The sequence below is a fragment of the Bombyx mandarina genome, chromosome 17 (assembly GCF_030267445.1).
Source record: "Bombyx mandarina strain Sakado chromosome 17, ASM3026744v2".
NCBI lineage: Eukaryota > Metazoa > Arthropoda > Insecta > Lepidoptera > Bombycidae > Bombyx > Bombyx mandarina.
This window is the reverse complement of record NC_143223.1, coordinates 11,090,537-11,115,437: the sequence shown is the minus strand read 5'-3', so window position 1 is coordinate 11,115,437 and position 24,901 is coordinate 11,090,537. Positions and strand designations below refer to the sequence as shown.

Sequence of the window (24,901 nt, the reverse complement as noted above, 5' to 3'; positions counted from 1 at the left end):
GCTTTGTTCTTTCCCTCTCTCCACAGTCGAGTGGTCCGCGAGACACACCGTTTATTTTCTCACTCTCTGTCCAGCTATTTATCCCACATGGTGGTGGGGTCAGCATTCATTACTTTACTCCTCCACTCCGCTCTGTCTTCGGCATCCTCGTCAGCAACATTACATTCCCTTTTATCCTTCAGCACTACATCTTTCCGCCTTGTCTTGGGTCTACTTCTAGGTCTCCGACCGGGGAGGTCGAGCAGTAGTGCCAAATTTTCGATGTAGTCAGGTGGCTTCCTTTTTACGTGACCATACCATCTCGGCCTACTCTCCTGCATCTTGTGAGCGATGTCCCAAACACCGAGGCTGCCACGCACGTACTCGTTGCGGATTTTATCGAGCCTAGTCACGCCGCACATCCACCTCAGTATCTTATTATGGCCTTAACAGGCCTTATTATGGTCTTATAGATCAAACCCTTAAGTTTAATGGGCATCTTCCTGTCGCAGGTGACACCACTTACCTACTTCTCGCTAATTTAGCCACGCTGCGGCTATTCAGTGTTGAATGTTGCATTTTAAGTTCCCAGATCTGTGCATCATACTACCCAAATACTTGTATTGCTCCCACATGTTTACAAGTTGTCCGTCGATGGAAATCGGACTGTTGTTACCTGGTTCTGGGTCATTAAAAGACATGGAGGTAATATGTCTTCGCAACACTCAATACTAGGCCCCGGACTGTAACTGCTGTTGGCACAACAGGAGTGACTCTCGTAGCTCTGCGCGGCTCTCGATGCAGATAGCAACGTCGTCTGCATAGATGAAAGTCCACGAGGCTGAGGACTGCGCCACCTCAGTGAGTTAATCAGTGAGTGAGTCTAAAACTCTCGCTATTCCTAAATTGTATATTTTTCCTCTAGCCGTAACGAATCTGTCGCAAGTTAAATTTATTCTCAACGCGCCTAAAGAGGTTTAAACTTCCATAAAAGTAAAAACATACAAACGTCATATTTACGTCTATTATGGTCTACCAATTACTAAGCTATTGATAAGTATATCAAACACAGGTATATCAGAAACAGGAAATCAAATTCATCCGCCTTCTTTTCTTTATTCCCAAGGCGACAATACGTTTTCTCTTTTTTCCCATTACGGCCATTTTTTTGTTAACATCAATTGAAGGAGTGAAAAATCCAATTAGGAAAAATCGTAGACACTGCAATAATCTGTCTGAATAAATGTATAATAAAAGGTTTGTTTTTATTAATCCAATTATGCTACTAGTGATAGGACGTAATGTAAGTTCGTAATATGAGTAACATGAACATCGCAAATATTAAGGCTGGACAACAGGCAGGTCATCAGGCAGGACGCGAGTCGTCGTGGTCTAAAGGATAAGGACGTCCGGTGCATTCATGTTGAGCGATGCACCGGTGTTCGAATCTCGCAGGCGCGTACCAATTTTTCTAATGAAATATGTGCTTAGCAAATGTTCACGATTGACTTCCACAGTGAAGGAATAACATCGTGTAATAAAAATCAAACCCACAAAATTATAATTTGCGTAATTACTGGTGGAAGGACCTCTTGTGAGTCCACACGGGTAGGTACCACCGCCCTGCTTATAACTATATATTGTAACTATACTTGAGACCTTGGAATTTATATCTGAAGGTGGGTGGCGCATTTACGTTTTAGATGTCTATGGGCTCCAGTAACCACTTAACACCAGGTGGGCTGTGAACTCGTCCACCCATCTAAGCAATAAAAAAAAAGGTCATAAGATCTTTGGGAATAAATTAGGGCGGGCTCTGAAACTGCGATCACTAAGACAAAATTTGTAATTGTATGGAAACTATCGACATCTTGTAGTGGATACCCCTAAACTTATATGTTGTTAAAGTTAAGGCATCTAATTATTGTGTAACTAAACACAGAAAATAAAAAATAAATGTATTTATTTAATGTTAAAAAATTATTTTGTAAAATTAAAAAAGGCAATTAAAATTTTCTCATCTTCTTCAATCTGCCTCCAAGGTAATTCAATAAAATATATAGTAATATCTTCCACAGATTTCAATTAAAATGATCAATGGTCTGAATTTAGGATTTTTGTACATTTCATTCATATACTTATACTGTATTATTTGCTCTTTTATCTGTAAATTTTAATTAAAACAAGTTATAATACTTTTGTCAAATTATTTTATTTTCACTTATTAAACTTCCTATGTTTATATGTAAAATGATTTCCAACCATCTCAGCAATGTTTTGCCTAGAAAAAAGAAATCTCAGGTTCCGCCTAATATACAAAATTTATCAGCGGCATGTGAATGTGTTTAATGTCAGGATGTGAATGCTATATAAAGGTCTGATTTTTTTTGCATCAGAAGAATGTTGTGCTGTTTGTAAGATTAGCCCACGATTTATTAACGAAGCACAATTACTATGTAAGATCTAGCTGAATAATATATGAGTACATCAATTACAATAATTAAGGTTAAGATAATGTCATGGTAAGTCCAAGTGGTTTTCAAATTGTATCGCTAAAAGATCAGGTGTCCTTAATAAAGCTGAGTCCATCACAACACATGCTGGTGTTTCCAAGCCGTGTACTAATATCTCCGAACCATCAGGTTTCCAACTGCTGAATTTGGCTTTTAAAGAACTTTTTTCATATGTCAGAATTGTACACTTAAATCCTGAAAATTAATGTGCAGAACTTTAATGACTTATAATAATTAAAATGTCAATGCATATGGTCTCCCATAACAAATTGAACAAGTTTATTTTTCAATAGGTCATAATAGTATATGTACTTCATATAGACGAAATTGGTACATAATTGTCAACAAATCTCACTATCCCATTGTAGACTGATTTCTAAGGAATAAAACATCTTCCACATCGCATTGGTGGTAGATTTATACTAATATACACCAAAGTTTTTATCTACTAACTAGCTAGCCCGGCAGACTTCGTAGTGCCCCAATCGATAAATAAAAGACCTAAACATTTGTATAAAATAAACTTAAAACAAACAAAAGGAATCCGTCCGACGGGGGACATATCAAAGGAAAAACAAAATTGTTATTTTTATTTATTTTATCTACCTTTTAAACATTCTCTGGACTTCTACAAATAATTCAAGCCCAAAATTAGCCAAATCGGTCCAGCCGTTCTCGAGTTTTAGCGAGACTAACGAACAGCAATTCATTTTTATATTATCTACTAATAAAAGGCATTTCCTACCGAATTATCAATTATCTAAATCTATAATCTTAGAAGTCTTAAATGTGTTAAATGTATTTAAACTTAACAGTTTAAAAATAAAATAACAAAAAGTAAATAAAGTTGATTTATGTATACCACTTAGTTCTCTTATTGATCTTAAAAATGATTCACGCAATTTAGTTGCTGCTTCTTGCTCTGAAGTGGAAGATATAATTTCTTCAGATGACATTGTTTGGAGATCTAACAACTTCCAAAAGATTAATTCAACATTAGGTTTCCTACTTCAGTGGTTTAGAGTTTAGACATATTTCTTGACAGAATTGGTTTTTTTTTTGGTATGTTTACTTTTCATGCTTTTCTTACTTGTCCTTTAGACAGGCAAAAGAATCATGACCTATAGTGCTAATGGTGTTATAGCGCCAATGTTTTTTATATTTTTGTGATTTTACAGTTGAAACAAAATTACTTCTTCCCTAAAGCTTACTTTTATTTTGAAAATGGAATTTGCGGTTGTACTTTTCTGTCTCTTTGAGTCTAAACTTTAGACCCTCTATTTGAAGTATGTTGTGCATTTTAATGATCAAATTAATTCCCGTTAAAGTTACATACATCGACTCTAATCTATCGCTATCGATCACATATTTACTGGTGGTAGGACCTCTTGTGAGTCCGCGCGGGTAGGTACCACCACACTGCCTATTTCTGCCGTAAAGCAGTAACGCGTTTCGGTTTGAAGGGTGGAGCAGCCGCTATAACTATACTGAGATCTTAGAACTTATATCTCAAGGTGGGTGGCGCATTTATGTTGTAGATGTCTATGGGCTCCAGTAACCACTTAACACCAGGTGGGCTCTGAGCTCGTCCGCCCATATAAGCAATAAAAAAAAACATCATTCGGTTTAAAAAAATAGGTAGGTAAGTAATAAATTAAACAAAAATTTTAATAAATATGATTAAATCATAACTAGGCTATTCGCTGGTAGCTTATGAAGGTATTCCAGCTACGCCCAGTTTAGAGCAGTGCTTCACAAAATCTACCACCGCTTCGGAATTACGACCCACTGAGATCCGGCGAGAAACCCAGTGGGCTGTATCTATGGTTAATCATGTGGTGTAGACAGTAAATATTAATTTTTTTTAGCGATTTTCAAGTCAAAATAATGATATTTCACAAAATAAGTGATTTTATCATCATTTTGATGTTAATTATTTACTATCATACTTGTACTTTTTTACATGTAGGCGACCAGATTAGGTACGGTCTCTACGTTCAGCTAACGGCTAATTTGGTATTAAGTTCTTAATTGAGCCATAGATCAATGTGAATGTCGCCACTCAACACGAAGCCCAATTGTGTTGCATAGAAACAGTTCCACTTTTCAAACAGGGCCCACTTAAATGCTCTGTCAGAGATAGATAATTATTATTAACTACACTTGCGGACTTCTTCCCTTTACACCGAAACCTTTCAGCCGCAAATTGCTAGTGAGAAGCAGAGGCGATTTTGTTTAATTTGTACAAACCAATCACAATCGTTCTGCTTTATCGGATTTATACGAAAACAGTCAAACCCAGCCCGCGCTGGTCAACATTTTATATGATTTTGATCTAATCGCTACTACATAATCGTCCGCATAGTCTAGCAGCTTTTTTTTTTTTTTTTTTCCACAGGAGAAAATCGCCGGATCCCCACCTGCGCGGCAGGTGGGGTATGTGGGAGTTGAACCTCACTAAAAACTCCTGCCGCTCACAACCGGCGCCCTACCTCGGACCGGGCCGGAGCCCAGTCGGGGCTATTGAAACGGCGGGACAGGGTTGACGCAGAGCATATTACATCCATCCCACCGTCCCACGGACGCCGGACCGGTGGCCGCCAGCGACACGACCACCGGTTCCCTCGTTCAGCGGGCCGAGAGCCCGCTTTGATGGCGCCGCGTTACACCTTCCCCCAGAGCGGTCGGGGGAACGCGGTCTACCATCACCCGGCATAGTCTAGCAGCTAGGAAATTTTCAGGAAGTTTTCATCGAAATCGTTCCAGCCGTTCCAGAGTCTACAAGGAACATATACACACATCGACTTTTGTATAACAAATTAAATGTTTACTAACACTCGATATGTGTAATAAAGGACAGCCATATCAAATGCGCGAACAAGCGGCGGGAACATAGTATAGGGACTAAATGAAAAACTTTTTAATGGTTAACTTTTATTTGTTTGAAATTAGACCTACTCACACTTTACTATCCAAAGAAAAAAATTAACAAACATTAGGATGAAATAAAAATGTCATAAATACCTGAAACACTCCTCATTGGAGACTCGTTTTAGGAATGAGTGACCATCCTAGGGATCGAACAATTTGCAGAGGTAGCTACATGTTTACATTATTTATAGACAATAATCTAAATTTTCACTTCTTACACACTTCAATAGAGGGTTTTAAAAAATTAACAGCTACATAATCTTTTTTGAAAAGAAGTGTGGAAGAGGCGGATTAAAGTGCCCATCTGAATTTAGACGACATGCATTGCATCTAATGTTTGGAAGGTTCACTAACATCGAAATAATCTTATAATTATTATAATATGACTATCCTAGGTCACCTCGAGACAGATGGTCGATTACTGCACTGGTTGAACTCTTCGCGGGGGTGTCTTAATTTCATAAGTACCTCATTGTCTGTGGTCCTCTCCGAGAAGCCGGCCATCTTCCTTCATATTTTCCCCACTGAAAAGTCCATGGAGGAAGCTAGTAAAGGTAGCTTGAGTAGAGCTAATGTGGAACTGATCAATCAATGAAATTAACCCCAGAGAGGGCTCCATAAACATATATATTTGTAATCGGTGGACTTAACTTGTTAATCATTGATTTTTCATTTCCACTTTGGGATTGGGGTTATTATTAGTTCAGTATTATGACGTCATATTTCGGTTCTTGCAATTTAAAGAATATTTGATTATTGATTCATTCATGCTATATAATTTTATAGAAATATGACATCACTATATTTGGGTACCTGGAAATACATGGTAGATGTGAACACAGCATCCAATATTGTGAAAGAAGCACAACAGTGCGCTCTTCAAGACTCCTTTAAATGGCAGTTTTATGGTAATTTTCTATGTTTAAATTAAGAAATATTTTGGACTCTTCAAGTATTAGAACAAAGTTTCATGTATTTTAGAAATATATTGAGAATGGCATGAGCATTTGTTTTTTCCTCGTTAGTGGGATAATTTGTGCGATTTTTTTAAATTATATTTAACTTTAACTACCTACAATATATAGGTATTACCTATATCAATTTATGGTGGCCATTAGATGTATTCATATCATAAAAATGTTCAGTATGGAATAAAATTGGACCCTATTTCAGAATAGAATTAATTGTCTTCATTGTTGGACACAAGTACCCTAACAAATACCTGGCATCGCATTAGCGACGGGCGCCAGACGACTCTCACTCGCGACGACGAAACACGACACGCTGATATACCTCAAAAATAAATAACGACAACGAAGCGACCTGCACACGGCTGAGAAGATCTTATTCGTAAATCGTTCGTTGCCTCCGTGGCACACGCGAACAACGATTAACAAATAAGTTCTCTAGCTCTCGGCTCTCGGAAACTATTCAAAATACCAATCAAATACCTGCCATGTCCGCCGGTGTGACGACAACTACGTTACATAGAGTGCAACGGGGTCATTTATTCCCGATATGTATGCCATATACCGAAGTTATATTTTGGTTTGCTACACATTAAGCTGCAAAACAACATTGTTCACTTTATTACTTATTGTATTAACAGTCGACGGATGTTGAAATAAAAGAAAAAGAAAAAAAAAACATGAGTGATAAAAAAATAATCGGACTGTATGGCATAAGATGGATTGATTGTGTGTCGTATCCGGACGTCGCGTACTGTTAAATTGATTTATTATACTTACCGGATCGAGGTGCTTTTGTGATACCTCAGTCAAGTGCTAGTGGCGATCTCGAGATCGACGACGGGAGCGCTCGTGAGACGACCCTGAAGATGAAATCTTTATGTTACCAACTATTCCATTACATTGCACCGGTTTACGCTTGTATATTTTTTTTTACTACTTACTTTACTGTAAAGGGGGGTGACAGAAAATCAGCGCTGTTCGATTTATCGACTTTGAACAGCATTAGCTGAGCCACTTCCTTTTGCCTTTTTCTTTTTTTCTTTTCTTTTATCTATATTTAATTTCATTTAGTGTGAAAGGCAATAAATGACTTTATTATTACTATTATTCCGGAGATATATCTGGTCACGCACTTTAATAGGTGAGGTCAAAATATGAACTCTTTTATTAATAATGGCAATCCCGCCTCTCAAACCAATACCCCTGACTACTTCACATCTGTCGAAAATTTTACCCGTGGGGACTACCACCGGTCGCCACGCTAAATTAAGTTTGCGTATTACGTTTTCATAGCTCTGTAGCTCTTAACCAATACACCGGTTCTTATTAGTAAAAAACAGATTTACTAACTTCTTTCTTTACGTTTTCGTTCCCGGTCGCGATCACGTTCACGGTCCCGATCCCTCTCTTCGTGGCGGCCGCCTCGCTCGTCTCGACTTGATCTATCACATTTCAATATCATATTTTTTTATCATCTTTATATTTCTGTTTTTTTTTTGTCTATCTTATGTGAAATTGAATTAAACATTAATATGTAGGAATATAGGAATTTCATAAAAATAGTTATCAGCTATGTAATTATTGGTAGGCCATTATCGAATTTATTATCGAATTCTCTATTTTGAATATATGGTTTTTACCAAAATTAAGCCTTTAAAGTACAGTTATAGGATATGTGACCATGACTTCCTCAGTCTACTAATTATACATAATTTGGAGCAGTTGTTCCCTCACCTTATTTTCTAAGTTATCTCTCCAGCTCTCTGTCATTAGGTCCAAAAATATGATGCAAGGGCGACATATAATGCAAGTAGCGATCGTAAACGGTAGTTGAAGTACCAGAAGTTAACGTTAAAGTTAAGCCAATCAGATACTAGAATAATATCAGTAAGAAGACGTTATTAAAGTTACATACCGATCGCGATGTCGGTCCCTCTCACGTTCTCTGTCCCGTTCCCTCTCGCCTCTCTCGCTTCGTTCGACGCGATCGCCGCGTTCTCCTCCGCGTTGTTCACCACGTTCTCCTCGTTGGTCACCACGTTGGTCGCCGCGGTCTCGCTCCCGCTCTCGATCGCGTTCCATGCGTTCTCGATCACGGCGATCGGATCCGAGTCCTCCAGAACGAGTGTTTCTTTCTCTTTCCCTCTCTTCACGACGCCTCTTCTCTTTTTCTTGTTGTTCTTTCTCACGAGCTTCGGTCATGTCTTCGTAAGCTTGGCGAAGTTTGAAGTATCTGTATATGAATATTGAGTACATACCTATTATATTATATAGTCTAACATTTATATGCATTTTAAAAACAAAGTGCTCTATATCAATACTTTTAATTTTATGTAATTTTTTCAATCCTTATTTAAAAAATTGCACTGAGGGAAATGCTAATTTGCTAAATTTAAGTGGATGACTTTGCTACAATTTCAGATATAGGAAAACATACATAATGATAATAGTGGTTCTTTTTTAAACAGTAAACACCAATGGTTTATATCAATTCATGAACAATTAAATTACTTAAAAAATATTTCTACAATTTTAGTATGCTAAATTGTAGTTACGAAATAACTGATTTCAATGATTCATCTCACCCAACATGCTGTTTCCCAGACAAGTGATCATCGATTCTCTGCTGAGCGTCGCCAACAATAAGAAAAGCTCCGCATACAGGGCAGACTTCCATTTGCTTCTCTTGTGCAGCTGCTAATTCAGCTGTCATAGACCAATGACTGCAAAAGAAATTGAAAGCTGTTACTGTGATATTGAATGTATCTAAATAAATAGTCAGGCATTAGGTGAAAGAACTAGCCTAAATTTTAAAGGGTAAATAATCAGTTAAAAACAAGTAAAGCCATTAAAATTTTTTTTTGGAAAAATTACTTAAAAATTAGAAAACTGACGATTGAGAAGTTTGTCATTGTTTCGTTAACTTTCTAGTAGCTAACTGAATCAGTGATGCAGTATTTAGAGCCTCTGACTGTTGCGCCGATAGTTGTGGGTTAGATTCAAACATTCATATTATGAACAGGTTCGTTTGCTTTTTGTCTGGACATTTTTTTTTATTCCTTAAATGGGTGGACGAGCTCACAGCCGACCTGGTGTTAAGAGTGGTTACTGGAGCCCATAGACATCTACGACGTAAATGCGCTACCCACCTTGTAGGTAGTTCTAGTCTCTAGTATAGTTACAACGGCTGCCCCAACCTTCAAACCGTAACACATTACTACTCCACGGCAGAAACAGGCGGGATGGTGGTACCTACCCGCGCGGATTCACAAGAGGTCCTACCACCAGTAATTACGCAAATTAAAATTTCACATTTGCTACCTATATACATATTTATATATTTAAACATATGTCAGTCTCATACCCACAACACAGTGATTCCTAATTTGAGGCCAGATGACCATGTGTAATTTGTTCCCAGTTGTTAATTTATTTATCTGGTAACTATTTTATTCTAATATATATACTTAGAACTTTATTATGAAATCTAAATATTTACCTATTTTCTTGTTGTTTAAGCAGCTGTTCTTTTTCTTCCTTGAGCCTGTCACAAAGCTTCATCAAACCCTGGGCTTGCTCTACATCTCCTCTTATACCCGCTTCTTCAGCTTCTTGTACCAAGCCTGTAATTTTTTCCGAGAGCAATGAAACCTGGAAGCAAAGTTTTGATAAATATATATTCAAAATAAGTTATCGAAGCTGTTTACACTCATTTAAGTGGACTGCCAATCTTATTCTAATTGTTTCATAAAGTGGAAATACTCATTAACAGTTTGATTTCTTTAAGTACCCTTTTAAAAAAGTTTGATTACAAAAAAATACTGATTGAAGTCAGCCACATTTTTTTATCATTGAGACGTGCTTTGTTTAAGTTCATACATTCAACATAATTGTTTCGTGTTTTTTAGTTTTTATTTGACCATTTTATTTTGGAAAGCTAAACAAAGGCCACACCATTGCCTTAAATTAAATTCGTTCAAATAGGTAAGCATTTTGACAAAGAGTACACCCATTTTCATTAGACGAGAAACTTACTGCAAATTTTTTTACCAAACAAACGGTTATGACCGACAATCAATCAATTACAATCTTTTTAAATGAAAAGTTTTTATCTAGCATGAAATTAAGACCTATTTATGTATTCTTTAAGCATGCTTTATTATGAATAAGACAGTTTGTCTGCAACTTCATTGATTAAATGAGTATCTAATCTGCATAGCTGACCTCTACAAACTTAGGCTCTATAAACTTAGTTTTATCTACTTTTGATAACCATAAAAACATTATTAAATTTGTTTACCTGTTCCTGATTCTTCTCAGTCTGTGCTTGAGTCATTGGTGGGCCCTCTGGTTTCGAGTTCATTAGATCCAATCTTTGTTTTCCTTTTTGTATTTTCCCTATAACAAAACAGATTTTTAGTTTGCAGCTACCATGCTTCGTCCTTGCATCATTTTAAGTTATATTAAATTCACCTATCTCCAAAATTGCATGATGCAGTTTTCTTAAGAAAAAATACTTGGCTGTTTGATTGAACTGTTTACTGAACCAGCAATGAAGAGTTTAAGCAAGGTGTAGACACTTAGTAATTACACGAGAATATGAATCCTGTGTGTTGGATGAACGTAGAATTTACGTTTCGTATGTTGAAAAATCTTCTTATGTTTGTGTCATAGTTTTGCATTTAATACATTTTGATTTTATTATAAAGTATAGCCTGCTCTCTGCTTATTCTAACTTCAGAATGCAAGTTTTGATTATTTATATTAAATGTTAAAAATTACTAGCACAATCCATGTTTATAAATGAGTTGGGAGTCACAAATTAATTACTTTGATGTTTAATCAACATGCACAATTGCATAATCTGTTTACTATTTCGGTTCTATGCTTAGATATGGGATCATTAATAGAAAACATATGGATAAATATTCTTGAAATAGAATTAAACAAGTGAACTTACTTTCTACATCATTAATCATATGTTTACAGAACCGTAGAAACTCTTCAACATACTGAGACTTCTTATATGATGGGTCGGCTTTCTCAAAAAGCTCTTTGACTTCTTCATCGTGGACTTTAGGACAAGCACCAAGATCAGCTCTAGTATTAACGAACAGATCATGCGGACAGAACTTTACCATGTAGTATTTGCAGTACTGAAAATGAAAAATCAATTTTAAATTTTACAATGCATCAACATTTATGTGATAATTATTTCTTGAGATTAGTTGCATGCATTACCATGGCCCACATGGCTTTTGGACATTGTTAGGAAGTTAATTTCCATCATATGCACATGCTATCATCCTATTTGGGTAGCACATTTGTGCCTTTATGGAATACAATATTTGAGATGGACCCTCAGTTTACCGAGCAATATCACCTGTATTATCAGTGGAAGAACTTCCCTTTATTGCTAACATGATGTAATTGCGGATGTGATGTTAAATGTTCCCCATGTTTCATGACATAATGTAAATACATCAGTTTTTTCTACTTATGCTGGTAACCTAGGGGGTTATACCAGCGTAACTGGGCTGCATTGGTATGTGAAATATGCGTGGAAAGAAGTATAAATTCTTTATAAAGACTACACATAGAAAATAATGGTAGACCACACATTTAATGATTTGCATTAAAGTTTTTAATTAACTCAATTTATTTCCATTAGAAGAGAATATAATTATATGACAATTATATTCTAGTTTACAACATGTATATTAGCTATGCATAAAATTACTATGTAGATTATGGTGGCATGAACACATTGTAACCTTTGTTGGGGAGATTTTTTTCCAATATTCTATGTTAATCCACATTTACAAAATTTAAATTACTAGTGGAATTAGAGGAAGTTATTAATTACAGGAACATATATCAAAATGTAGTATGGCTTTAAAATAAAAATATAGAGAATGAACTTAGCACATAGATGACTATTTTATTTTTTAAATGGTTGTAATCATATGTATTCACAATAAGATTTGTTTGTCAGTGCTTTGTAACGCCACAACAATCATAGCATATGAAAAGAGTGCAGAGATTACAGTTATTAATAATTTATTAATGTCATTCTTCATGATTTGATAACTATTTAGTGGCTCACTGAATAACTGTGCCTCTGGCTTACAGATGTTTGTTAAGCAATGTGACCAGTGACAAGCAAACTCAGCCAAGATATCCCGACTTTGCAAAAAACAACGTAATTTACACGAAATCGCGTGAAGGTTAGAAAAGTGTAGTGAGGTTTTAGAGGGAAAATTGAAATTATAATTAACCTCAGGATCTTCCCAATTAGGCTTTTTAATTTTTTCGTTGGGATCGGTGTTCCGGTGCCTGCCCATCAATTCATCTAGGAGTTGTGCTGCCGCTAGCACCGCCATCCTACTTTTTAACGCTTTCTAGAACGTCAGACACAACAATAATACATTAAACTATGAAGTATAAAAATCTTAATTAGTTTAAATAAAACTAGTTGCCAATACGAATCAAAACGTATTAATTTCTCAACACATTTAACATCAAATCAAAAACGAGAAATGTTTGGAATGGAAAGAAAGGAAGACCAAAGACATTTTTTAGTTGGATCCAAAGATATTTTCTTTTGTATTTTTTTTCCTTATTAGGAAAGGCAAGGGGATCTATGCCCATACAGCGTAGACTGATCTATTGGATTTTTTTAAGGGATTTTATGACCTGATAACTAAGACTTTTAACTCGTGTCTTATTTAAATTTTAATTCTTATTTGTCTGAAAAATGACAATATGGAGTAAAATGAAATGAAATGAAGATGATTAATTTGAGACATTAATCAATTAGGATGAAAATTATGAAATGAGATGATATAGGATGAAATATAATCTCAATAAAATGGTAGTCATTTACTAAAAAAATTTCAGTGGACTTTTTGGAGGATCCCGAGAAGTTGCGTCCAGCGGCTTTGTTACATTTTCCCACATTTGTGTACTTTCACAGATATTAAACAGTTAATAAACCATCGTTATTCCATATTTAAACCTGAAGAAACACTAAATAGACAAAATAAAACAAATCACACAACTTCACTTCTCGCGTTCCCGCCAAAAAGTCCGGTTTAGTATTTATTTAAATGAAATGTGTATGTGTGGTCAGATTTTAATAAACCGTATATGAAAATTTTATTGATATCAGGTGATAGACAGCGTGGTTCCCATAGAACAAGCCACGAGAGAACCAGCCAATATTTTAGTGACTCACAATGCAGATGGTACCACCTCCATAGAAGCAAGTGCTGCTGAATTGCTCATCGTGAAAGACGAAACAAATTCAAAGATTGAAACTGCTCAGTTTGCCATACCTACAGACATTACAGTCCACGTCTATGATGCACTGCATTTGAATTTGTATTAAGTTATTTTACTTTTGATGTGCGGTGTCATTCTGAATTATATTTTATTATATAAAAGTAAACACAATGTTTTCTAGTATTATTTATGTTTAAATTAATTGCTATAGCCGCTCGTCCACCCTATAAGAAAAAATAAGTTGATGGTGTTCATAGATTATTTCAGAGGGTCTAAAGTAAGACAGAAGAAAAATATGTAGTTAATAAGGGTTAAAGTATGAAATTGCCGTTTTATTGTAATAGGTTTTTTTTTTATTGCTTAGATGGGTGGACGAGCTCACAGCCCACCTGGTGTTAAGTGGTTACTGGAGCCCATAGACATCTTCAACGTAAATGCGCCACCCACCTTGAGATATAAGTTCTAAGATCTCCAGTATAGTTACAACGGCTGCCCCACCCTTCAAACCGAAACGCATTACTGCTTCACGGCGGAAATAGGCGGGGTGGTGGTACCTACCCGCGCGGACTCCCAAGAGGTCCTACCACCAGTGATTACGCAAATTATAATTTTGCGGGTTTGATTTTTATTACACGATGTTATTCCTTCACCGTGGAAGTCAATCGTGAACATTTGTTGAGTACGGTACGTATTTCATTAGAAAAATTGGTACCGGCCTGCGGGATTTGAACACCGGTGCATCGCGTCATACGAATGCACCGGACGTCTTAACCTTTAGGCCACGACCACTTCAAATTACTGCGAATTGACACAGAACCTTCATGGTTTGAGATTTTTGGGTAAATATTTTTTTCAAATGGTACATAAGAGGTTCTTCTTGTAAAAAAAGTGCAAAGTGCAAAAGGTAGGCTTTTTTTTTTTTTTTTTTTTCCTACCTATTCTGATAGCCTTGAGAGGCTATTTCAGCTTCACCCTAACGTGTGTAGGTGAGCTCACGGGGCTCAAACCGGAGAGTTGCTAACACTGACCCTAGCAAGAGCAGTGCTTCGCAGAATCTACCACCGGATCGGAAACGCGACCCACTGAGAAGATCCGGCGAGAAACTCAGTGGGCTGTGTCTAGGGGTTCGACGAGGACGGTGACCGGTGCTTGTGGTGCCTAAAAGCACCGTTAATGGATCGGGAGGATCCGTAATGACGTGCTTTGGGCGACGTCGACTGTTTACCATTCGATCTACAGGATCGGGTATGTAGTTTCCAGCGGCCACGACAAGAGGGTTCTCATGTCGTGCCGCCTTCTCGAAATGGCGCAATGATGCCGACTGTAGATACTTACTGACAGAGTCGAGCTCCAGGTCATCGTGGAGATCCACGTTCCTCAGGAACCATGGTGCTCCGACGGCTATCCTGCAGAATCGGGATTGAATAACCTGAAGGGGCTTCAAGTTGGTGCGGGCTGCGTGAGCGAACACTACGCTTGCATACGTCATAACGGGGCATATGCAAGTTTTGTAGAGAGTTACCTTATTACGGAGGGACAGTTTGCTTCGCTTGCAAAGCATAGGGTAGAGACGTCCTAATATGAAGGCGGCACGGTCGCGTACCGTTTTAATATGGGGACGGAATGTCATCCCTCTGTCGAGGGTGACGCCTAGGTATTTGACCTGCGAGGCCCACGGTATGGGCTGGCCAAAGAGAGTAACGGGGCTAACGGCGGAGGTGTTTGCGCGCCTATTAGGGAGTGGGATGCTCGAAGTGGTATTCGGAGGGCGACCCCTTTTGAAGAGCACCGCTGTGCTTTTCGTGGGGTTGATGTCGATGCGCCACTTCCGGAACCACTGTCCCATGGTGGCTACTGCGATCTGGAGTTGCCGATGTAGCAACGACATCTTCCTACACGAGTAGTAGATAGCCGTGTCATCGGCGAAGAGCGCTAGATGGGTCTCCGGAGACCGGGGTATATCATTGATATACAAACTAAATAATAACGGGGAGAGCGCGGAGCCTTGCGGGACTCCGGCAGTCAGATGACGGGGGCGAGAGCGAGTTCCCTCTACTCGATATCGAAACAAACGGTTCGACAAGAAGTCTCGTATGATGAGCACGAGTCTGTCTGGCACTCCCATGTTGTACAGTTTGTAGATCAAACCGTTGTGCCAGACTTTGTCGAACGCCTTCGCGATATCGAAGAAGAGGGCGCCGGTCGGGATTTGTTTACGCCTATTTAGCCCTATTAAGATGTGCTCCGTGAGGCGGTGCACTTGTTGTACGCACGAGTGCTTAGCGCGGAATCCAAACTGCTCGTCTATTAGAATTTTATTCGCGGTAACGAAGTCCCAGAGGCGTTTCCGAAGGAGCCGTTCGTAAATTTTGCCTATCGTCGGGAGGAGACTAATCGGACGGTAACTAGCGGTTTCGTTTTTCGGTTTGCCCGGCTTATGTATACCGATAACGTCCGCTTCTTTCCACACCGCGGGAAAGATGCAGTGCGTCATAGCGGCATTTAAAATGGTAGCCAACATTGCTATCAGTTGGACTGGTAAGAGTTTAAGCGCGCGGTTACGGATGCCGTCGGAGCCGGGTGCCTTCTTAGGTTGGAGGTTGTGGATCGCTTCTCTAACTTCGTCAGTGGTAATGGGGGGTAACGCGTCCGAGGGCGGTAGTGAAGCTCTGCGCTCGACCTCCCTGTCGACTAACTCGGTGTGTTCGGGGTCCGCGTATTGAGTGCTGGTGGTGCACTGCTCTTGCAGTGCATCGGCCAGCAGCTCAGCCTTGTCATCGTCATCGAAAGCCGGTGGTTGGCCTGAAGGGCGTACGAGGGGAGGCATAGTAGCGGTAGTTTCGGATTTGAGAGTCCTAGCTAGTCGCCAGTATGCTTGGTGGGAGGGCGCGAGTTGTTCTAAATAACTATGCCAATTTTCGTTACGGGCGTCGCTTAGGCGGGAGTGGACTTCGCGTTGTAGACGACGCATCCGAATCCGGTTTGAATGCGTGGGAAGACGATCGTAGGCCCGGATTGCCGCGTTCCTAACTCTTAAGAGATTCCTAAGTTCGGGGGAAAGTCTAATGCGGTGGAAGCTATCCTCCACATCGACTTCTTTAGAAGATCTAATGATCGCGGAAGAGATGTGATCGGTAATGATGTTTATGGATTCGACGGTGTCCTCGGGGGATAGATTCGAATCCGGGCCGTAAGGGAGGATTGGCGGAGCGGCTTCGGCTAAGCACGTGCCCAGCTTATTCCAATCCACCATGGTCCTCGTAACAGTAACTGGGTTGTGAAGGCGACCGAGCTGCATAACGACAGGTCGGTGGTCTGAGTCGAGCTCTGACAGTGCTTCGATGGAATGCAAGCGCAGAGTTACGTTCCTAAGCAATGCCAGGTCTATAGTGCTCGGACGGAGCGCGATGTTATACGGATAACATGTTGGAGTTGGGGGGCCGACTACTTCGAAGGTGAGGTCGTCTATAAACGCGTCGAGACGCCTACCGTTGACGTTAGTACGATGGCAGTTCCACCTAGTGTGGTGGCAATTTAAATCGCCTGCCAGGATGATAGAGTCTCCCATGCCGAACAGTGACTCGATGTCACTGCTCAGGAGGGGCTTGTCCGGGGGGAGATAAACGGATGCGATGACGATCGGCTGGTGTCCCGTCAGCGAGATACGGCACACTGACGCCTCGATATGTGAGAGCGAGGGAGTATCGAGAGGGACAACGTGCAGGGCCCGCCTATAGTAAATGGCAGTCCCGCCTTTGGAGGCGGTGAGTCTGTCATTCCTAACCATGACGTAAAAGGTAGGCAGCGGCTTGGCTCTGCCCCTGGCATTGCTGACGTCCATGAGCGACGGTGACCACTTACCATCAGGTGGGCCGTATGCTCGTCTGCCTACAAAGGCAATAAAAAAAAAAAAAAAAAAAACATTCGATTATTGACTTTCAGTTGTTTTTTTTTAATTCAGCATAGAGACAAGAAAGATGGTTATTTCGAAAATTTGAGTGATTTTTAAATACTAGTTACTGGTGGTAGGACGTCTTGTAAGCTCACACAGTAGGTACCACCTTGCCTATTTTTGCCATGAAGTAGTAATGCATTTCGGTTTGAAGGGTGGGTCAGCTATTAAAAACCGAGGCCTTAGAACTCATATCGGTGGCCGGCGGCATTTACGTTGTAGATGTCTATGGGCTCCGGTAACCACTTAACACCAGGTGAACCGTGAGCTCCTCCATCCACCTAAGCAATAAAAAAAAGACGTGGTTTTTCGGCTTCTTTAAAAATTCATTGTGGTCTATTTCTTTTCATTCTGTTTTATCTCAAAACCAATATTAGGGACATCAAAGCTCCAACCAATTTTATTCCATTTAATCTCGTTACTACATCTTTGTCGTTATCAGTTAAATCTTCGATCTTCAAATTAAAGACTAGAATGAATGAGTCTTATTTCTTTTGCTTATCCAATTGTCCAATGGAAACAAAAAAACCAAAGAATGATGTAAACATTTTGATAAGTTTGAAGTTTGAACACCTAGATAGTAGATAGATTAATAATATTGTAGTTTTTATCTGAAACATTGATGGATTTTATTCAAATAATATTATGAATAAATTGGGATAAGTGTTCATTCATATTAGAAAATATACATATTTTATACTGCAATAAAACAAATAAAATGGGTGCTTTATTCGGTAAACATAAAAAAGTAGTGAGTAGAGTTACCGAGCAAGATAAGGCAGTACTTCAACTAAAACAACAGCGAGATAAGCTGAAACAATATCAGAAAAAAATTGAATTAAACCTAGAAAAAGACAGAAAATTAGCTAAGAAATTACTAGAAGAAGGTAAGCGTGACAGGGCAAAACTTTTATTGAAGAAGAAGAAATATCAGGAGAATCTTCTACATAATACAGATACGCAGCTGGAGAAATTAGAACAACTAACTCATGATTTGGAATTTGCACAAATTGAAATTCAGGTTAGTACATACATATCAAAAACAATCAATACATATAGCAGAATATATAAATTTTAGAACTATACTCTAAAATTTGGTAGTTTAGTAGTCCGTTGTTTATTAGTAGTTTTTTTTTAACTGTGTGTAGTAGTACGCGCTCGACCTGACATTAAGTGTCCACATACTTCAGAGTGTATGTGCTGCTAGCCGTCTTAGGCATGGAATAAAGTCTCAAATGCAGAAAAAAACTGATGTCAGATCTTTCAAACTGGAGCTTATAATATTTCATCTATCCATAATACACAACTACCATTTAAGGTTGATTGGTGTTTGTGATAGCTTTGTATAGGACAAAACTGGTGCCTATTCTCGTAGAATCCCCCTTTAAGATAATAAGAGGTTGGGTGGTGCTACTATTTCAAACCTGTTATTGTATTTTAAAAACTTGATGGATCAGCACTTCTGTTGTTTTTAAAACTTCAGTTACAGGGTTGAAAAGGTCATATCCAGGCTTAATGAATGGCTTGACTTTTGTTTGAATTGTAAGCTTATGTCAGTTTTTAGTTTATGAGAAATGTTGTGTATGTACTCCATTTATTATTAATTTTAAATAATTTATCTTTTCAGTTTTATTTTTATTACCATAGATCAGTATATCACAAACCAATTGATGTTAGTGATTCAATGTGCCTACCAGATACCATTAGATTTGAGGCAGAAGTCTCAAGTTTAGCCTTTAACTATTTCAAAACGCGAAAGGTCACTTTGTAGTAGCAGAACAGTACAGGGCAGTGACATAAATCTGTGTAGACTCTAATCCTCTCCAAGAGTGCCTAGAAAGTGTCATTCTCCAAAAAACTTACTACATGATAGTCTATTTTTTTTTCTTCCTACCTATGCTGATAGCCTTGAGTGGCTATTTCAGCTTCGCCCTAACATGTGTAGGTGAGCTCACGGTGCTCAAACTGGAGTGTTGCTAACACTGACCCTAGCAAGAGCAGTGCTTCTCAGAATCTACCACCATCGGAAACGCGACCCACTGAGAAGATCCAGTGAGAAACTCAGTGGGCTGTGTCTATGGGTTAATTCGCTCGTCGAGCCCTTCGTTGCAAGGACGGGTTCGACGAGGACGGTGACCGGTGCTTGTGGTGCCTAAAAGCACCATTAATGGATCAGGAGAATCCATAATGACGTTCTTTGGGCGACGTCGACGGTTTACCATTCGGTCCACAGGATCGGGTATGTAATTTCCAGCGGCCACGACAAGAGGGTTCTCATGTCGTGCCGCCTTCTCGAAGTGGCGCAGCGATGCCGACTGTAGATACTTACTGACAGAGTCGAGCTCCAGGTCATCATGGAGATCCACGTTCTTCAGGAACCATGGTACTCCGATGGTGCTCCGACGACATTGAATAACAAGGGGTTTCAAGCTGGTGCGGGCCGCGTGAGCGAACACTACCCTTGCATACGTCATGACGGAGTTTATGCAAGTTTTGTAGAGAGTTAACTTATTACGGAGGGACAATTTGCTTCGTCTACAAAGCATAGGGTAGAGTCGTCCTAGTATAAAGGCGGCACGGTCGCGTACCGTTTTGATGTGGGGACAGAATGTCATCCCTCTGTCGAGGGTAACGCCTAGGTATTTGACCTTCGAGGCCCACGGTATGGGCTGGCCAAAGAGTGATGGGGCTAACGGCGGAGGTGTTTGCGCACCTATTAGGGAGTGGGATGCTCGAAGTGGTATTCGGAGGGCGACCCCTTTTGAAAAGCACCGCTGTGCTTTTCGTGGGGTTGATGTCAATGCGCCACTTCCGGAACCACTGTCCCATGGTGGTTATTGCGATCTGGAGTCGCCGATGCAACAACGACATCTTCCTACACGAGTAGTAGAATAGCGAGTAATAGATAGCCGTGTCATCGGCGAAGAGCGCTAGATGGGTCTCCGGAGACCGGCGTATATCATTGACATACAAACTAAATAATAACGGGGAGAGCGCGGAGCCTTGCGGGACTCCGGCAGTCAGATGACGGGGGCGAGAGAGAGCGAGTTCCCTCCACTCGATATCGAAACGAACGATTCGACAAGAAGTCTCGTATGATGAGCACGAGTCAGTCTGGCACTCCCATGTTGTACAGTTTGTAGATCGAACCGTTGTGCCAAACTTTGTCGAACGCCTTCGCGATATCGAAGAAGAGGGCGCCGGTCGGGATTTGTTTACGCCTATTTAGCCCTATTAAGATGTGCTCCGTGAGGCGGTGCACTTGTTGTATGCACGAGTGTTTAGCACGGAATCCAAACTCCGTTTATTAGAATCGTCTATTAGAATTTTATTCGCGGTAACGAAGTCCCAGAGGCGTTTTCGAAGGAGCCGTTCGTAAATTGTGCCTATCGCTGGGAGGAGACTAATCGGACGGTAACTAGCGGTTTCGTTTTTCGGTTTGCCCGGCTTGTGTATACTGTCGTGGCGTGCAACCTCTTTGACAGGACATAAGACCTATAATAACTAGACAGACACAGACTAAGACAGAGATTTGAAAATAATTCGAAAAGAAATGTAACGAGGGCGTACGTGACCAGCGGCACGGCAGTACATTTTTTGACTTCGAGAAAGACGGACAAAAAGGCGAAAAAGAACGAATTGACCGTTCTCATATAAGACAACAATAGTACAAACGACCGTTCAAGTGACCTTCGACCGTTCAAGTAGTAATTCGACCGTTGAGTATACCGATAACGTCCGCTTCTTTCCACACCGCGGGAAAGATGCAGTGCGTCATAGCGGCATTTAAAATGGTAGCCAACATTGCTATCAGTTGAACTGGTAAGAGTTTTAACACGCGGTTGCGGATGCCGTCAGAGCCAGGTGTCTTCTTAGGTTGAAGGTTGTGGATCGCTTCTCTAATTTCGCCAGTGGTAATGGGGGGTAACGCGTCCGAGGGCGGCAGGGAAGCTCTGCGCTCAACCTCCCTGTCGACTAACTCGGTGTGTTCGGGGTCCGCGTATTGAGTGCTGGTGGTGCACTGCTCTTGCAGTGCATCGGCCAGCAGCTCAGCCTTGTCATCGTCATCGAAAGCCGGTGGTTGGCCTGAAGGGCGTACGAGGGGAGGCATAGTAGCGGTAGTTTCGGATTTGAGAGTCCTAGCTAGTCGCCAGTATGCTTGGTGAGAGGGCGCGAGTTTTAAATAACTATCCCAATTCTCATTTCGGGCGTCGCTTAGGCGGGATTTGATTCCCGCTGTAGACGACGCATCCGAATCCGGTTTGAATGCGTGGGAAGTCAATCATAGGCCCGGATTGCCGCGTTCCTAACTCCTAAGAGATTCCTAAGTTCGGGGGACAGTCTGATAGTCTGTGATAGAACAGATTCACTTGGCTTTGCTTATTCATAATTATAATCAAATTTGTTTATTTTTCTAAAATTAGATAAATCTTGAACCACTTGTTACAACCATTTGCAGTAAGCACAAAATATAGACAATCATTTCTCATTTGTGGATAGATAGATGTATAAAACACAAAGATATCATTCTGCAAGTTTGTTGCCTAAGTACTTAAAATTTTAACACAATTCCAAACTCCAAGTACAGCATCAATCCACAAACAAATTTATTCTATACTTAGTATTAATTTATTAGTTATTATTATAATTAGTAATAATATTAATTATAAATGAGAAAGTTTGTTTGTTTCTTCTTCTTTCACATCGAAACAAAGCAATAGATTCACATGATTTTTTTAGGTCATAAAGTGACATAGGCTACAAAAATATCTCATTCGAAACTTATCTTAAAATTTATTGACATTTTCCATAATAATGCAGGCCAAGCCTTGGGTAAGATCTAGTAATTTGTATGCACTTATTTATTACAGGTACTTGATGGACTAAAGACAGGTAATGTGGCACTGAAGAAGGTACATGATATACTGAACATTGATGAAATAGAAAAAATAATGGATGAAACCAGAGAAGGTATAGACAAACAAAGAGAAATTGATGAACTCATTTCTGGACAACTCACAGAGGAAGATGAAGAGGCTGTAGAAGCTGAACTTGAAGCTATTCTTGATATTCAAGATGAATTACCAGATGTACCAACTGATAACCTGCCTGAAATTAGTGAACAAAAAACAAAAACAAAACCTCTGAAAACCAAAGAGAGTCCAACAAAAATTGCTGTGGAAGCCTAAATATTATTTATCAAACACAATATTAATAGTACACCATCACCATATTGCAGTGTATAATAAGATTAATAAGGTTAACTGGGACAATAAACAATGTTGAACTATCATACTTTTCAAGCTTCTGCAATAGATGCATCCACACTACAGTTATTTGCTGTATTTGCCATTTTGTTATTTTAATGGGTGGGTTATTATATATAATAATATGATGTCAATGAGCTCCGATACATTATTTCACATCAGGTGCGCTGTGAACTTGTTCAACTACTTAACTGAAAAAACATTTATTAAGGAGAAATACTCCCTATTTCTATCCTAGCCTCCTCCTGGAAGGGTAGTTTGAACTAATAAAAGGTAACAAAAGTATAACAAAATGTTATAGTGTGATAAGATAATGTTTAATGTTTATTTTGAATACAACTATTATTTTCCAATGATTTATTTTATTTCTATATCGTAACTTTTTTATTTACTCCTTAGATAGGTGGACGAGCACGCGGCCCACCTGTTGTTAAGTGGTTACTGGAACCTATAGAACAAACGTGAATGTCACCATCTTAAGATATAGTTCTAAGGTCTCAGCTTTTACAGTAAAACGACTGCCCCAGCCTTCAAACCAAAACGCGTTACCCGTTCGTACTCGCAAGACGTCTTACCACCAGTAATTACCAAAATTATAATTTTGAGGGTTTGATTTTTATTGCATGATGTTATTATCTATTCCTTCACTGTGGAAGTCAATCGTGACCATTTGCTGAATACCTATGGATTGAAACACCGGTGCATCGCAAGATACGAATGCACCAGACCTCTTATCCATTAGGCCACAACAATTTCGTGTTTTGATACTGTTTTCTAATCAACAGTTTCTATGTGATAAAATCCAACATATTATGTTGATTTCTAGCTTGGTGCGTGTAATGCAAAAAAAAACTGATACTGCTGTATTTTTTCATAAAACCAGCTTTATTTAAGATTTTCAGAACAGATTTTTTTTTATTGTTCTTGTAGGCAGACGAGCATATGGCCCGCCTGATGGTGAGTGATTACCGTCGCCCATGGACTTCAGCAATGCCAGGGGCAGAGCCAAGCCGCTGCCTACCGCTTAATACTCTCCACAAGCCTCGTTTGAAGAAGGACGTCATAGCGCTCGGGAAACACCGTGGAGGGGAGCTCATTCCATAGCCGGATGGTAGGTACGTGGCAAAAAAGACCTCTGGAAACACACTGTGGATGACCGCAGTGGCTCCAGGTAGTATGGATGAACTCTACTCCGGTGACGGGCGGTGCGATGGTAAAAACGCGATACTGGTATCATCTCGAACAATTCCACCCCATGGAACTTACGGTACAAAATACAGAGGGAAACGAAGTCCCTCCGCAGACCCAGAGGTTCCAAACGATCCGTGAGAATGGGATTATCGACAATCCGAACGGCCCTCCTCTGTATGGAGTCAAGTGGAAGAAGCTGGTATTTGGGAACCCCGGCCCAGAGATGGGAGCAGTACTCCACGCGAGGCCGGCCTTGTGCTTTATAAAGCAAAAGCCTTTGTCCAGGCGTGAAGTACCGCTTCGCTCTGTTGAGGACTCCCAGCATTTTGGACGCCAACTTGGCTTTGCCTTCCAAATGACTCCAAAACTGGACATCGCTCGAAATGTCGACCCCAAGTATCCCAATACTCTCGGAAGGTTGCAGGGCTACTCCTTGGAATTGCGGCGCCATGACAAAGGGGTCCTTCTTCGCAGTGAACGCGCAAACTTGTGTCTTTCACGGATTTCATTCACGGTCATTTGGAGACTCGCCCCAGAGTTCTCCACTTCCGACACAAGTTTTGATCGTCTCTCTTGCACCACGCTCCGAGAGCCTCTGATGGCAGATATATCGCGCATCCCCCGTGCTGTCATCCGCATATTATTATTATTAATACTTTATTTCAGTTTTTTTTTTAAAACCATAACATTTTGTTAGTAGTAATTACTTATAATCTATGTTAGTAACTTAAAAAATCTAACACAAACTATCATTATATACATTTTATACCATTACATTTTTTTTTCTCCTTCCAAGTGCCTACTGCAAAGGCT

At 39.7% G+C, this 24,901-nt stretch overlaps 3 protein-coding genes across 4 annotated transcripts; 1 reads left to right on the top strand and 2 right to left on the bottom strand.

The window, feature by feature from the left end:
• Positions 1–2,421: 2,421 nt before the first annotated feature.
• On the bottom strand, positions 2,422–3,539 carry LOC114240652 (uncharacterized). Its single transcript, XM_028171280.2, has 2 exons — positions 3,355–3,539; positions 2,422–2,687 (listed from the first exon to the last, which is right to left on the bottom strand). Exons 1-2 carry the CDS (start codon positions 3,446–3,448, stop codon positions 2,497–2,499), a joined length of 285 nt encoding a protein of 94 aa, XP_028027081.2. The 5' UTR covers positions 3,449–3,539; the 3' UTR covers positions 2,422–2,496.
• Positions 3,540–5,409: 1,870 nt separating this feature from the next.
• Positions 5,410–12,984, bottom strand: LOC114240641 (luc7-like protein 3). 2 transcript variants are annotated; one of them, XM_089734327.1, is made up of 9 exons: positions 12,673–12,984; positions 11,355–11,550; positions 10,695–10,792; positions 9,894–10,045; positions 8,980–9,117; positions 8,310–8,627; positions 7,745–7,836; positions 7,172–7,254; positions 5,410–6,988 (listed from the first exon to the last, which is right to left on the bottom strand). In XM_089734327.1, the coding sequence occupies exons 1-8, from the start codon at positions 12,775–12,777 to the stop codon at positions 7,208–7,210; spliced, it is 1,146 nt and encodes a 381-aa protein (XP_089590453.1). In that variant the 5' UTR covers positions 12,778–12,984; the 3' UTR covers positions 5,410–6,988; positions 7,172–7,207. The 2 variants fall into 2 exon arrangements, with proteins under 2 accessions (XP_089590453.1, XP_028027064.2); XM_028171263.2 differs by having other exon boundaries at positions 5,410–5,947.
• Positions 12,985–17,678: 4,694 nt separating this feature from the next.
• On the top strand, positions 17,679–23,250 carry Vps20 (vacuolar protein sorting 20). The gene is made up of 2 exons (XM_028171362.2): positions 17,679–18,651; positions 22,502–23,250. The coding sequence occupies exons 1-2, from the start codon at positions 18,349–18,351 to the stop codon at positions 22,817–22,819; spliced, it is 621 nt and encodes a 206-aa protein (XP_028027163.2). The 5' UTR covers positions 17,679–18,348; the 3' UTR covers positions 22,820–23,250.
• The last annotated feature ends 1,651 nt before the right edge of the window (positions 23,251–24,901 follow it).

What these genes read in the sequence shown, in the direction of transcription:
- LOC114240652 (XM_028171280.2), bottom strand. Translation starts at nt 3,448, where the DNA reads ATGTCATCTGAAGAAATTATATCTTCCACTTCAGAGCAAGAAGCAGCA. An exon ending in ATCAATAAGAGAACTAAGTG is followed by an intron (nt 2,688 to 3,354) that starts GTATACATAAAT and finishes ATTAATTTTCAG; the next exon opens with GATTTAAGTGTACAATTCTG.
- LOC114240641 (XM_089734327.1), bottom strand. Translation starts at nt 12,777, where the DNA reads ATGGCGGTGCTAGCGGCAGCACAACTCCTAGATGAATTGATGGGCAGG. An exon ending in CTGAGAAGAATCAGGAACAG is followed by an intron (nt 10,046 to 10,694) that starts GTAAACAAATTT and finishes CTTTGCTTCCAG; the next exon opens with GTTTCATTGCTCTCGGAAAA. An exon ending in CTTAAACAACAAGAAAATAG is followed by an intron (nt 9,118 to 9,893) that starts GTAAATATTTAG and finishes TTTCTTTTGCAG; the next exon opens with TCATTGGTCTATGACAGCTG.
- Vps20 (XM_028171362.2), top strand. Translation starts at nt 18,349, where the DNA reads ATGGGTGCTTTATTCGGTAAACATAAAAAAGTAGTGAGTAGAGTTACC. An exon ending in TTGCACAAATTGAAATTCAG is followed by an intron (nt 18,652 to 22,501) that starts GTTAGTACATAC and finishes TATTTATTACAG; the next exon opens with GTACTTGATGGACTAAAGAC.